Below are 12,948 nucleotides of genomic sequence, written 5' to 3' on the forward strand. Positions count from 1 at the left end.
ATTTCAGAGTAGAGAAATAAATCAGTCCTTTAGTTACTTGAACTAATAAAGTATAATATTACTTTCATGTTTCACAAAAAAAAATTGGTGAGTACGGCAAAGGCAACGGCTAAAAATATTAAATAATGATATCGATATTGATATTATCGCCAAAAAAAAATATCGCCCAAAAATAAATCATCACCAAAAAATATCGATTGATATATCGATGATATTTCGACATCCCCAGTTGGCGATGAATAGTTCAATTGAGCCACTAAGCAAATAACCTATAGAGGACACAAAAGTGTCCACACAAAACGCCATTCACTGAAGACGGTTAATTTTTTCAGGTTCAAAGTAAATTTCCCCCGAGAACTCAACGCCGGTTCCGGATAAAATATTTAAACGTGAACTTATTTTTATTCCGTTTAGCAATAGTTTAGCAATAAAATATTAAATTTTATTGTTTTTCAGCTCGAAGCTAGATAAAATTAGGATGATCAGTTTTATGACGGTTTAAATTCCACACCCCTCAATGGGAGAAGCTAGAAATTTAATTCAAAAACAAAATCCGAAACTCGACAATATTCTAACAAAATATATGCAAAAATTTTCAAAATTTAGTTTCGAAATTCAGCAAAATGATCAATAAAACATTTTCAAGAAAAAACACTGAAATGAAAAATGATCTAGATCAGTTTCGAGATTGCCAGACGTGCAAATTAACAGTAATTGTTTTTATGCAAGGTGGCAACATCAGTTAAACTTTTTGCTTTCGTCGACACCTTGCGTGAAATAAATATTAAAAGAGAATTAAATTGTTTTCTTAACGGCGCAAATAATAATAAGTCGCAAATATTAAAAGGGAATGGATAAACTAAATGACGTATGATTAGGGTTCTTATAAATCGTCAGTGCAATGGATGTGGATGAATGCTTCTACGGTAAGTTTTATGGCTGCACATACACACAAACAACATACATACATACATCGTGATAGTGCATTTACAAATACAAGTGCAATTTTTTTAAGAATTTCAAAATTTTGAAAAGTGAAAGGGCATTTTGCCACATGTGTCTTGTGAATACAAATGTATGTCAGTTTCATACATTAGAACAAATATACATACATACATTAGTGCATGCATATATGCATTTCCAAGTTTCTAGTGTGAGTAATGAAGGTCTGCGCGTGTGTGTTATGTTTGTTTGTGTGCGTTATCATAGTGAATTAAACAACAACAGCGGTACTGTTATCTTCCCCAAGTCACCTGCATACCCTATAACGCTGATATTCATCTAACACAATTGATAAGAGAAATAGAGAGAGAGACAGAAGTTCTTCTTGTGAAATTTAATAACTTTTGAGTTTACTTAAGGGATAATTATTCGATCTTTAATCAGTAACAATATACTCTCTATTATTTCCAGATGAATTATCATCGTTTATGTCGTCGCCGAGTGACTATAGTCTTAACCACCATGATTTTGATGAGATCATAAGCTCGACAGTGTCGCCTCTTGATTCTTCGCTTAACCTTAATTCAATCATACCCGACGGTCGGGAGACGTCATTGCAGGGTGATAGCTTTTTCTCCGATTTGTTTCAAACAACAGTTGGACATAATGACTTGGAGCTTAACTTTAACAATTTAACGGCGTTTTCCACGCAAAATCTGAACGCAGACAAAACTTTCTCAGCGACCTCTGTGCTTGGAGGTCTGGAAAGTTCAAACGATTTGTTAAATATTTGCAATGATAATGCGGAAATTGAGAAATTAACTAGCGGTAATCTGCTGGCATATACCCAAGATCGAGATACACCCTCGCCAACGGAAAGTTGGGGCAGCTCCAGTGGCAGTTCGACAAGCGGTGTCCACAGTGATACCTCCGATGCATGGCAACATAAGCAGCTCGACAAAATTGACATTGAGTCATCTATGCGGAACGTACCACAATTATCCACAGTACCAATTGTTCAAAACTTTAGCATACAAAATAATAATGACAGTATTCAAAGAAGCATTCAGATGCCGGTGCTTTCAGCATCAGTTCCCCATCATCAGCAGCTAATTGAGCCAGTTCCTCGTATTCCCACAGCTGAACAAAAAGTGCCGATTATACCTGTTGTTGGCATTGTGCCTCCCAAAGTGGAGTCAGCTTCAAAAATTGTAAAACCACCTCGTGATAAACTCCTGGCGATTGATCCGCCGGCGGAGAGTGTTGGTAAAACTAAGACCATATTCCTTTCCTCGAATGACTATAAGGCACTTATGCAAAAGATGAACTTGCATGGCTCCAAGGGTGCCAAGATCAATGGAAGCGTAAAGACACAAATTCCTAAGATCGTTGTAAAGACAGGAAATGCTGTAAGAACAGTAAATTCCAATAGCCCGAATAGCCCGCACAATTTGCTCAAGAACCAGATCTCCACTTTCAACCGTGACACGCCCATGAGGGAGCCAGAGTCCTCCAGTTACAGATGTCGAAATAATATAGATGAGAAGATGTACAAGAAGCAGCAACGAATGATTAAAAATCGCGAATCTGCTTCGCTGTCGCGTAAAAAGAAAAAAGAATATGTTGTCTCACTGGAGACACGTATAAACAATCTTGAGAAGGAGAATTATACACTAAAAGGGGTAAGTGATATAAGCATTTATATCAATATTAATTACAAATCAATCAATTTGAAATCAAATTTAAACTTTAAGCTAGGAAACTTGTTAAACGACATAGAAATTATGGGAAATGTTATTAGAAAATTAAAATTTGATGCAAAAATTGGAAATGCTAAAGTTATCTAAATTAAAAACAAGCCTTTCTCTTTTTAATTTTCTTCTTTTCTAAATATTTTTCGTTTTTTTCGTTACTATTGAAAAGAATTCGCGCAATGAAATAATAACTGTATCTTACTATTTGAAAAGCAAACTTAAGCGGAATAACTAGAATTAATTTTAATAAACTAGATATTTTAAATTTTTGTGCTATGAGAATTTTTCTAGTTTAAGTTTCCTAGTTTTTGCCTTTTCTTGAATTCTATAAATTGAATCTTATACTTACAAAAATATTCGAAATTCGCAAGAGGTGTATGGGTAACGAACTATAATTCATTTCTCTACAATAATTGATATTTATATTTAATTCTTGCAGGAAAACGTGACACTGCGCAATCAACTAGTTGCATTCGCCAAAACGTGCAAATGTCGCAAGGGAAGTGCATGCGAATTCGTGCTTCACTCCTTGAACTCCACATCGAGATCTGAGCAGCATGTCAAGATCGCTCCGAGACCAGCTTCAAAGAGTTTTAAACAACATATGAATGCAGCGACAGTCAAGAAGAATGTTGCCGTCCTTTTTGCCATGGCCTTTATGGTGACTTTGAATGCTGGCAATTTTCAGTCGTATCTAAGCAAACAGAATCTTGACAGTGAGATCGCTGCAGTTACAGTTGACTCGAATGTGAATGAGCCGATTCCAGTTGGCCGTCGTCTGCTTTGGGTTGAATCCGAGGAGGAATACAATGAGAAGCTCAATCGTAGCAATCGTCAAGCGTCGGAGGAGTTGGTGGTGCCACCACTGCACTTTTTGCGTCCAACAACGAGTCGAGGCAACAATGCTACAAAGGGCGAGAATTGGAATTCTACAGTGGCAGCCAGTTACAACAGAAGGGATGATCCCCCGCCACTCACCTATCCATCTCTCTCTCCGTCTCCATCAAACTGTACAATGAACTCTATTGGCAATCAATCGGAATATTCTCGGCATTCGCTTAATTTACAGAAATTAATTAACGTCAGTGGATACCTTAATCTTAGCAAGCAAACGGCATTCGACATTGGAAGGGATAATAATGAACATGGTTTTAAATTTTCTACGGATTACTTGGACTTACCTGACATGGAAAGGCAGACAGCAAATCTAGGCAAACGTAAGGCTTTTGTGGGCTACAAGCAGCGTATATCTGATATTGAACATAAGCAACGAAAATTGGACACGATAGATACACAGACGCATGGAAATAAAAACACATTTAATATGACTGGCGAGCCCACAAATCTATTTAACGGAATCAAGCGACAGGACGATACATTCTATGTGCTTTCCTTTAATACAGAGCATATACTTGTATCACCATCGACACCTAATAAAAGTGCTCGCCCAAAGATATCTTTGTTGTTGCCGACAGCAGAACCATCGGATAATGGCGACATGATGATGATGCAGGTCGACTGTGAGGTGTTTAATACTAAAGAGTTGGAGCTCAAGTCGGATATGATACCAGCTAAGCTTCGGCCAAATGTAACCAAGTGGCAAATGAAGCCCAAGCATGCTACCATTAACAATAGCAAAACGCAGGGCAGCATTAAGTTACAGGACAGAACTGTGAAGCATGAGAAACCTCGTGTTCGCACATACTTCATGGTTGGTCCAAAGAACCAGGCAGCTGCAGCCGTGTCCCAGGAGAAGCCACGTTTCGTTGAGTTTAATAGCAGCAGGACACTCTCTTCAGACTCGTTTGATTCACGTTTGCCTGGCTAATCTACATTTTACACATAGATCTATTCTTAAATTTTAAACATTTCATGTAATAACCGTATATGTGCAAGATTATATATAGCAAGTCTTTAATTAATAAATGTAAACGTGCTTGTTTATTTCTGTAAATACCAGGGATCGCAAATAAGAGTTGAGTTTTTTACCTCAAATCTAAAGAAAAAATAACAGAAAAATGGGAAAGTGAAAAAAAAACTAATTTTAACTTTTACTTTTGATCCAAATAAAAAAGTAAATTTAAATCAAATTTGTAATTATTTTTTTTTTCAAAATATAACAAATGGACAACATAAATTTAAAATAAGAATTATATTTTGATTTTACTTTATTAAGAATGAAATTTTAACTATTAATTTTTTTTTGCATGAGACTAAATATAGAAGGAGTTCTGTTTAATTCTTTGATTCAAATAAAAAAATAATTTGTTAAAAAAAATCGTTACGGTCCCTGTTAAAGACATATCAACGCTCAATAAAACTCGCTTGTGAGGATTGGTGTCAAGACTCCTGGCCGGTTGCGGGGACTTCCACTTATTATGCTTTGTCTCCAAGTTTCTTTTGTTCTTCGACTATGAGCTGGCAACAGCTGGATTTCTCATGATTGTCGCGTCATGACCCATTTCCCAGGAAACATCGATGACGCACCTTCATTGAAGATTAACCCAAGGTTGATGTAGGTCAGCTTTTTTGACAAATTGATAAACTGGTTAATACTGTCACAGGTCACTGTTCACTGAATCAGAAATATTTGATTCATGCTTGAAAAAAAACTTTGACTTTGATTTTAAATGTATATTTCTTGATATTAATCAAGTCAAAAGTGTTTTTATTACTTCCCAAACCCTTTAACAGTTTTAGAAAAAAATAATACAATTCTCATAACAACATATACATACATTAATTATTTTGTACATAATAAATGATTAATTTGAGTGACCATTTTTCTTGTAAGTAAATTAATTCTGGGCCAAACTTTATTTTAGAGTACGCATTTCATTTTGTTTTTGCTTTTTGTTGAGTACTTAACGTTTTCGTTTTGAAACAATCTTTAACTAAAGCTTTTTAAAGGTATTTTTTGTTTTTGTAAGCACAAGAGTCGTTACATTAGTAAATTCAAAATAAATTATAGAATAACTGAAACAAAATGGGGAAAACAGAGGCATTCATTGCACCTTGAAGACCATGGCTCAGACCACAAAGCGATGAACATGGCTTGGGTTGAAGGAGGGGCGACGACTGATGGTTGTACCGCTGTCGTGATTAACGCTGACGCTGTTGTTGGAACGTTCAACGCCGGAGGAGCTCGGCTTGGAAGTCGAATGCAGTAATGAAGTCTTTCCTAAGCGCCGATGTCCACGTTTACCCTGCAAAGGAAAATAGATATTAATAATATGATCTAAGACGCATAAGACTAATACTCTGTACCGGTCGAGCCTTTTGATTGCGCGAATCTGCGATAAGATGGTTTGGAACCTGAAACAGACCCTCGCCCCTTGTAATCAGAACGTTTGTCAGGCGACAACATAATGCGGCCATTTTCACTTGCTCCGCAATGCTGTTCTTGTCCGTTGGATGTATGTAACGTGGTGGGAAGAATGATGGTGCAAAGATTGTGGATACATTATGCAAGTTCATCTTGTTAATATCTTTTAGGTCAATGATTGAGTTGAGGAATCGCAATATCGAACGGAGTGTGTTACGGTTCTCATGTGGCAGCATTTGACACAAAATTGATAATGCCCGCATCTGATCCACTGGGGGTAGTGTGTGACACTGATAGAACAGCTGGATTAGCTCATTCGTCAGCAATGGCTGGGGAAGCTCACGTAGCCATCGCTTAAGCAACGCACTGAGCTCATGGACACTTGCGCTTCCAAGCAGTTGTGCGAATTTTTCCGGCTTTTGATAAAAACTTGATTCTAATTCGTTGTAAATTAATTCAGTCTGTAATTAAATTGAACATTGTTTGATTATTATTTTAACATTGATGGGAAAATAAACTATGTTAAGATTTTGGAAAAAGTTTGCTTACTTTTTTTTGGAATCTAATAATAATATTATTTTTTTTTATACTTCAAAACTATTTAAATTCAAGCCAATTGAATTACTTTAACGTTTTCAAGAATCGGACCTGATTAGTGAATATTAATATTATTCTTAGATTTTTTTCTATATTATCAAGATACCTCACAACGAAAATGATTGTAATAATGAAGTTACAACCCTTAAATATTATTTATTAAAAATATTTTTAGTTGTTTAAGCAATCTTACTGTAGTTAAGATAAAAATAAAAAATGTATGATGAGTTATTTTAAGAAAGGGTTTCGTTTTATAAGAGTTGTAATTTTAAAGGTTTGGTTCTTGATCCGAGCCATGAGTCAAATCATGAGCCAAGTTACCTTGTGTTTCTGTCCAGCTACACGCAAAATTCCCTCTTCTCTAGTTCCACGCTTCATGAGTTCTTCAAGTAGACCCTCGAGAAATTGCGGCACTAATGTAGAGTCCATGCCGGATAGTTGTTGATCCCGGCGTATCAGTGCATTCAATGATACGCCAAAGAGACTGCCCTCCTCCTTTCGACGCCTCTTAAATGGTTTTCGCTTATCCAGCGAAACCTGATTGCGATCAAAGACTGTGGCCAATTCGAGCCAAAAAATGGGTTGCAAACGTTTCAGATCTATCTCGTTAATGGTATCGATGTCGGATGTGGAATTATATTCCATAACACAGCTGCCATCTACCGTGTCAATGCCGTCCTGACTAGAATTATCTCGGCACATACTTTCAAAGCTAATACCGTCGTCTCGTGATGACTGAGAGTTGCGCAGTTCCTGTTTAGGCGACTCCAAGTTCATTTTGTTAAGTATCTTCTCCGGCGACGACAATGTCGATGATATGCGCGCTGCATTTGGAAGATATTCATCGCTGGAATCACCTGAAGAAGTATTGTTCTCACTCTGCGAATCCTGCATAATTTGGCCGCGTACTCGCCTAAATGTAAAATGTTAAATTATAGATAAAATGTATCATCTAATGCTGAGTTTTTGTATTTGCTACTCACCCAACTGAGCACGATGGATCTGAACCGGATCGATTTCGTGGAATATGAATGGTGCCAATACGCGAAAATCCAAGCAACTCAATGCCCTCCGAGGAGTACATGGGTATATCGCAGCGCACTTGGGAACCGCGGAATAAATCCGTGGATGTCGAGCATTTCAGCGGAGCGCTTGGAGTCCGGCGTATCTTCTGCTTCATGTGTTTGTTCAGTGAGGGAAAGCCGCTGACATTGTCATTGGTCGCATTGTGATCGAAGACACTAACAAAACTTGGTCTGCAATAAACATTAAGTTATGAGAGTGTAATGAAAAGTAACTTGAATAACTTACATGGAAGGATTGCCCCAGACATCGTCGCCATGCACCGAATCCAATGAGTCGGGAGTCGCGCTACGAGATCGAGTTCCCGTACTCGATTCCTGCCAATAATAACAAATAAACATGAATAACTACAACTCTACTCTATTTGGCTTACTCACATCGAAATCACGAAAGACATCTCGTATGTCGGGTTTGCGTTTGGATCGATTCTTTGTGCGTCCCCGTACTGTGTGATTGAGAGCCCGAACACGCTGTTTAATCGCCTCGGCATGGGGCCTCGATAATGTGGCTAAAACTGGCTCCAGATCTGTTGAACGTAGCTCAATACCCTGTAAAATACGACACGATAAACAAAAAATCGGCTATTATAAACAGTTAATAGGTTTACTGCATTTATTAAATACAATTTGTATTATAGGCACGTTGGAATTCCAAAACGTTGATTGAGTAAATAATATATATGTATGTACATACATATGTAGTTTCTACAATAGAACTGCGACTTACTTGCTCAAAAGGCTTTGTCAATTCTGGATATCCAGCTGAAATTAACCATTCCGCCTCCATTTCTCCGTCTGTAAAACAAGAGAGTGAAATAAAATAAAACAACCAATTTTTAATTCTAGTTGCTCAGATTGAAATTCATCTTTCGTATTTCAAATCTTTACTCAAATAATTGTTTTTTGATTTTAAACTTTTATTCTTCCTTTTTTAAGAACAGTTTAAAAAATATACACGTACATTTAATTAAAATAATTAACAAATAAAGCAATTTTGTGTTTGGTCAAAACAATTACTTGAAGAACTATTTCTATGGCCATCTCTTACCTTCGTAATGAATCTCCGGCTCGTTGCATGTTGAATTGGTTTGCAGTAAATACTCGTTGAGAAACTCCGTATAATCCTGGTCACATGTGTTATCCAGGGATGGAGAAGCGTTGCTGCTCATTTTGCAAATTTGTTTTGTTTTTGTGTGTTTTGTTTTTGTTAAATATCTGTGATAAATGTCGAATATGGCATACTGTTTAATTGATCACAAGCTACAGAAAAGCAGAATTGCCGCCTTTCAAGGCATACATTTATCTATTTCCTTTAAATATTGTTATTGTTGTTGTTATTCTTGCTGTTTGCTGGAAGAATAAACAATTACAAATAAATAAATACGTATGTATGTATGTATACATAAAATATTTGCAATAAGACAGACAGACATATGAAGGTGACTTAATCTGAAGTATGTAAATATGTATGTCTCCTGTCCACATTGCATATGTGTGTAATTTCGCACTGCTTTAATGCACATGTACACTCGTACATACTTACAGCAGTTAATTTGTTCATAAGCAAAAACATGAAAGCATACATACACAGTTACATATTTACATTTATACATTAATGTGGAAGCCAACGCGTAGTGTACATATGTACATACATAGATAAATACGAATACACAGTGGAGAGAGTGAAGGCATATTAATACAGCTAGATGTATACATATACATGCATATGTAGGTTGGGCTGTTGCATATGTATGCATGTATGTATATGATTGCTTTTACATAAATACAGACATATGTACATATATAACGCATATTTATTTGGAAGCACCTTTTATTTAACTGCAACATATTTCATAGATTTATAAATATGTTGTTGGTGGTCTTGTTTTCTTTTAACAAAAAAGGGAAATCTGTCCCTTTTTATAATTGCGTTCACTCTTCTTTCTCTTCCTATATTTGTATGGATGTATGATCACATATGAGTGTGTGTGTGTGTGTGGCACTTGCATTAATAAATACATTCATATATATGTGTGTATGTGTAAATACATATTTCAATGTACATATGTATGATCATGAAACAATGCAAGCCTACATGCAATAAAACAAGTGTATTTATTTACATATTTGTCGTCACTAATCCGTATATTTGCATAATCATATTATTGTTAATACGTACACAAATTTATTAGCACGTATGGAATCACAGTCCGCACGCATACACCATTTCGAACCGAGAATTGAAAATGAACTGATACTAAGAACGAACAACTTCAACTTTAATGCACATGTATGCGTATAGATGAATAAATACTTGTGTATTTATGTATGCATGTGCATATATAAATGACTGTTCATGATAGTATTCGTATGTGTGTATGTATGTTGAAAAGATCAGGTTTAAATCGAAGCGTGAGCAACAGGTTTGCATGAATATAAACACGACGTAAGCACGACAAAATTGTCAAAGTCTTCATTGTTCATTAAGCTACGATCATACTAACTGCTTTTCTTACTGCTTATTGTTAAATCTTTAAATGGAAAATCTTATAAAAATGCACTTTAATACATGTGGGTGTATGTAGATACAACCAAATTTATTTGTATTACGAAATTATTTCTCAATTCTTACTAAATTTAACCAATAATACACATTGCTTTATCTAATGAGTAATACAGTTATCGATTGCTTGTGAACGCAGTAGAAATGTACCCATTTAACGTAAGCAAATTTAGTTATCGAAGTTACCTGCCAATAATTATATTTTTAGAAAACAAACAACTGGATACACGCTTGTTTTTTCACTTTTCTTAAAATGCTTAAGCTACAATTAAAACATTATCAGCTCGGGTTTTAGCTCCTTCTTTTTAACGTATTTTCAGGCTTCGGCTTAGCAGATTTAGACTGCCGCATCATTGTCGAAGGTGCGAAAAATGATGCGGAGCGCTTACACTGAAGTCGCATCATCAGTCGGCCAGTCAATGTAAGCAAACTCAGGAATTAAAAAGAAGAAAACAAAATTTTTTGTACTGCTATTAACAAAATAATGAGTGAAAATATGTTAAAGTGGTAATTGGTGCATTCGGAAATTATATTGCGTGTACCAAAATGATTATTAAGCAAGTGTTTGCGTTTATTAATTTTTTTATTTTTCTTTACGCGGTATAATTTGAATTGCTTACGATTATCGATGACAACATTTCGATAAAATACTAAATAAAATGCTGTTACACTTTCAGAAGATGCGCCCGCATCATTGTCTTCTTCTATCCACAGGTCTCTATTCCGCACCTTTTATTAAAAGTCAATCATGCGCCCAGTGTAAAGACAGTATTAGCTTTGTCTTAGCTGCCATAACCATCTGAGATATCTATAAAAAAAAAACCTTACGGCATTAATGATATATTTATTTAATTATCAAAAATTGTAAATGCAGGAAACGCTTACAATAAAATGTTAACAGACACAAAGTGCAGCCAAGTAATGTTATCGAAGTGAGCATTCAAATTATAAAATTTCATCTAATCGGAGTCTACTTTAAACTTTTTTCTAAAGTACTCAGTTAACATTTTACAGGTGAAATACAGTTTTATAGCTTACATTTTGGCTATTTCTGACAAAACGGCTTTAACGATTTTTGTTAAATTTTAATATGTTGTAATACGTTAAATTTCGAAAATTGGCATTCGGCACTGCGCAAAAAGTAATTTTTATGCACAAAGAAGCTTACTCTTTTTGCTCACAGTGCACAATGCCAATTTTCGATTTTTTTTTTATTAATTTATATTTTTATTTAAAATTTTTAGATTAAACTGAATTTTGTTCGTCACAAAATTGGATATCAGTAATTTTGGGGCTAGAAATTGCTTTCGTTACTAGACTTTTACCTCGTGTGGAGTTTTTTTTTGTGGGATTTTGTTTTCTCCGTTTGAAAATTTATTTAGTATGGTTCATGGAGATTTGTTCCAGCTAATATTTAAAATGAATATCGCGTAAATGAATAATTCTGGTGACCAGTCAAAATCACCACTTTTCGATATCAACAGCCCGGGGAACAAGGGTTTGATAAAATTATTGTTTCTTTAGCTGAATGCCATGTCCTGTTGAGCCAAGAAGTTATCCATGTCATTTAAGCTATGACTTATGCGTCGGAAGGGGGTGCGAGCTATGTCTAATAGTGTTGGGTTGCTTATGAGTGAGTGAACAAAAATGAACATGTTCCTTTCAAGTTGTTCTCACTTGGCTGACTTGCTCTTTTTTGCTCACTTGCTCTTTCTTGCTCAGTTGTTCTATGTTGCTCAGTTGTTCATTCTTGTTCAGTTGTTCTGACTTGCTCATTTTTGCGCATTTTGCTCGAGTTTTCCTCTGAGCTCGTAGTTAGTTAGGGCATTTTGCGTTCTTGCTCATCTTTGAGTTTGTTTTCAACGAAAATACACGCTTATTGAATTAGCGCCATAGTTAAATAGTCATTTTAAAAATTTTGAAAGTGGCTAATTAGAAATTATAGCGAACTATAAAACCATTTTGAAGTTGTCGGAAGCCAGAAAGCTAAATGCAACAATTTTATTCTATAATTTTTTTATTTAAGATTTATGTACTATCTTAAGAATTTCCATTGCAGGGAGAAAAATACAATTCTTTTATAAATTATTTTATATTATCATTAAATAAAGGGTCTTATTTGAATTGAAATGTTATTTTTGTTAAATTGCGTGAGGTGCGCTAAGAGCAGTGAACAATCCGAGCAGCTGAGCAACATGAGTGAGCAACTGAACAGCTGAGCAAGTGAGCAATCTGAGTGAGTTGACTCCGCCAAAGAAAAAAGAACAAGTGAACATGTTCACCTAAATGTCCAGATACATGACTGGCATTACTAAGATTACCGGTGCTCACAACTTTTGCGTACAAACCATTAATTGTTTTTTTTTTTTAGCGAAACGCATGTTGAGTAAACAAAATTAAGACGTTTTTTTGAATGTACAGCTGAATAATTTTGGCGCGTTCTTTTGGAGTGTAATGTTCCATGAAAAAATTTGCCCTCGAACGACGCTTTCAACGCGGTATAACATTTGTCGATCGGTCAGCGCAGTCAAAAGCTATAGCGTTTTCACACGGGTCAGCCTTAAATTACATACCCCGTATAAAAAAGGTTGGTTTGGTTGGTGTAATATCCAAAAAGTTCAAAATTGTTGCCTAGTGTTATTTGATAACCCTGAGTGTGACCAGATTATTCTTATTTTTCTGGTC

At 35.6% G+C, this 12,948-nt stretch overlaps 2 protein-coding genes across 3 annotated transcripts; one reads left to right on the forward strand and one right to left on the reverse strand.

Annotated features, from left to right (window-relative positions):
* Positions 1 to 726: 726 nt before the first annotated feature.
* On the forward strand, positions 727 to 4,696 carry LOC117784032. Its single transcript, XM_034621629.1, has 3 exons — positions 727 to 926; positions 1,414 to 2,624; positions 3,136 to 4,696. The coding sequence occupies exons 1-3, from the start codon at positions 902 to 904 to the stop codon at positions 4,522 to 4,524; spliced, it is 2,625 nt and encodes an 874-aa protein (XP_034477520.1). The 5' UTR covers positions 727 to 901; the 3' UTR covers positions 4,525 to 4,696.
* Positions 4,697 to 5,609: 913 nt separating this feature from the next.
* LOC117784443 (rho GTPase-activating protein conundrum) lies at positions 5,610 to 10,030 on the reverse strand. 2 transcript variants are annotated; one of them, XM_034622183.1, is made up of 9 exons: positions 9,880 to 10,030; positions 8,749 to 9,050; positions 8,428 to 8,495; positions 8,079 to 8,249; positions 7,930 to 8,018; positions 7,602 to 7,874; positions 6,940 to 7,531; positions 5,964 to 6,482; positions 5,610 to 5,902 (listed from the first exon to the last, which is right to left on the reverse strand). In XM_034622183.1, the coding sequence occupies exons 2-9, from the start codon at positions 8,867 to 8,869 to the stop codon at positions 5,726 to 5,728; spliced, it is 2,010 nt and encodes a 669-aa protein (XP_034478074.1). In that variant the 5' UTR covers positions 8,870 to 9,050; positions 9,880 to 10,030; the 3' UTR covers positions 5,610 to 5,725. The 2 variants fall into 2 exon arrangements, with proteins under 2 accessions (XP_034478074.1, XP_034478075.1); XM_034622184.1 differs by having other exon boundaries at positions 9,824 to 10,001.
* Between the last annotated feature and the right edge of the window lie 2,918 nt (positions 10,031 to 12,948).

The sequence above is a fragment of the Drosophila innubila genome (assembly GCF_004354385.1).
Source record: "Drosophila innubila isolate TH190305 chromosome 2R unlocalized genomic scaffold, UK_Dinn_1.0 1_C_2R, whole genome shotgun sequence".
NCBI lineage: Eukaryota > Metazoa > Arthropoda > Insecta > Diptera > Drosophilidae > Drosophila > Drosophila innubila.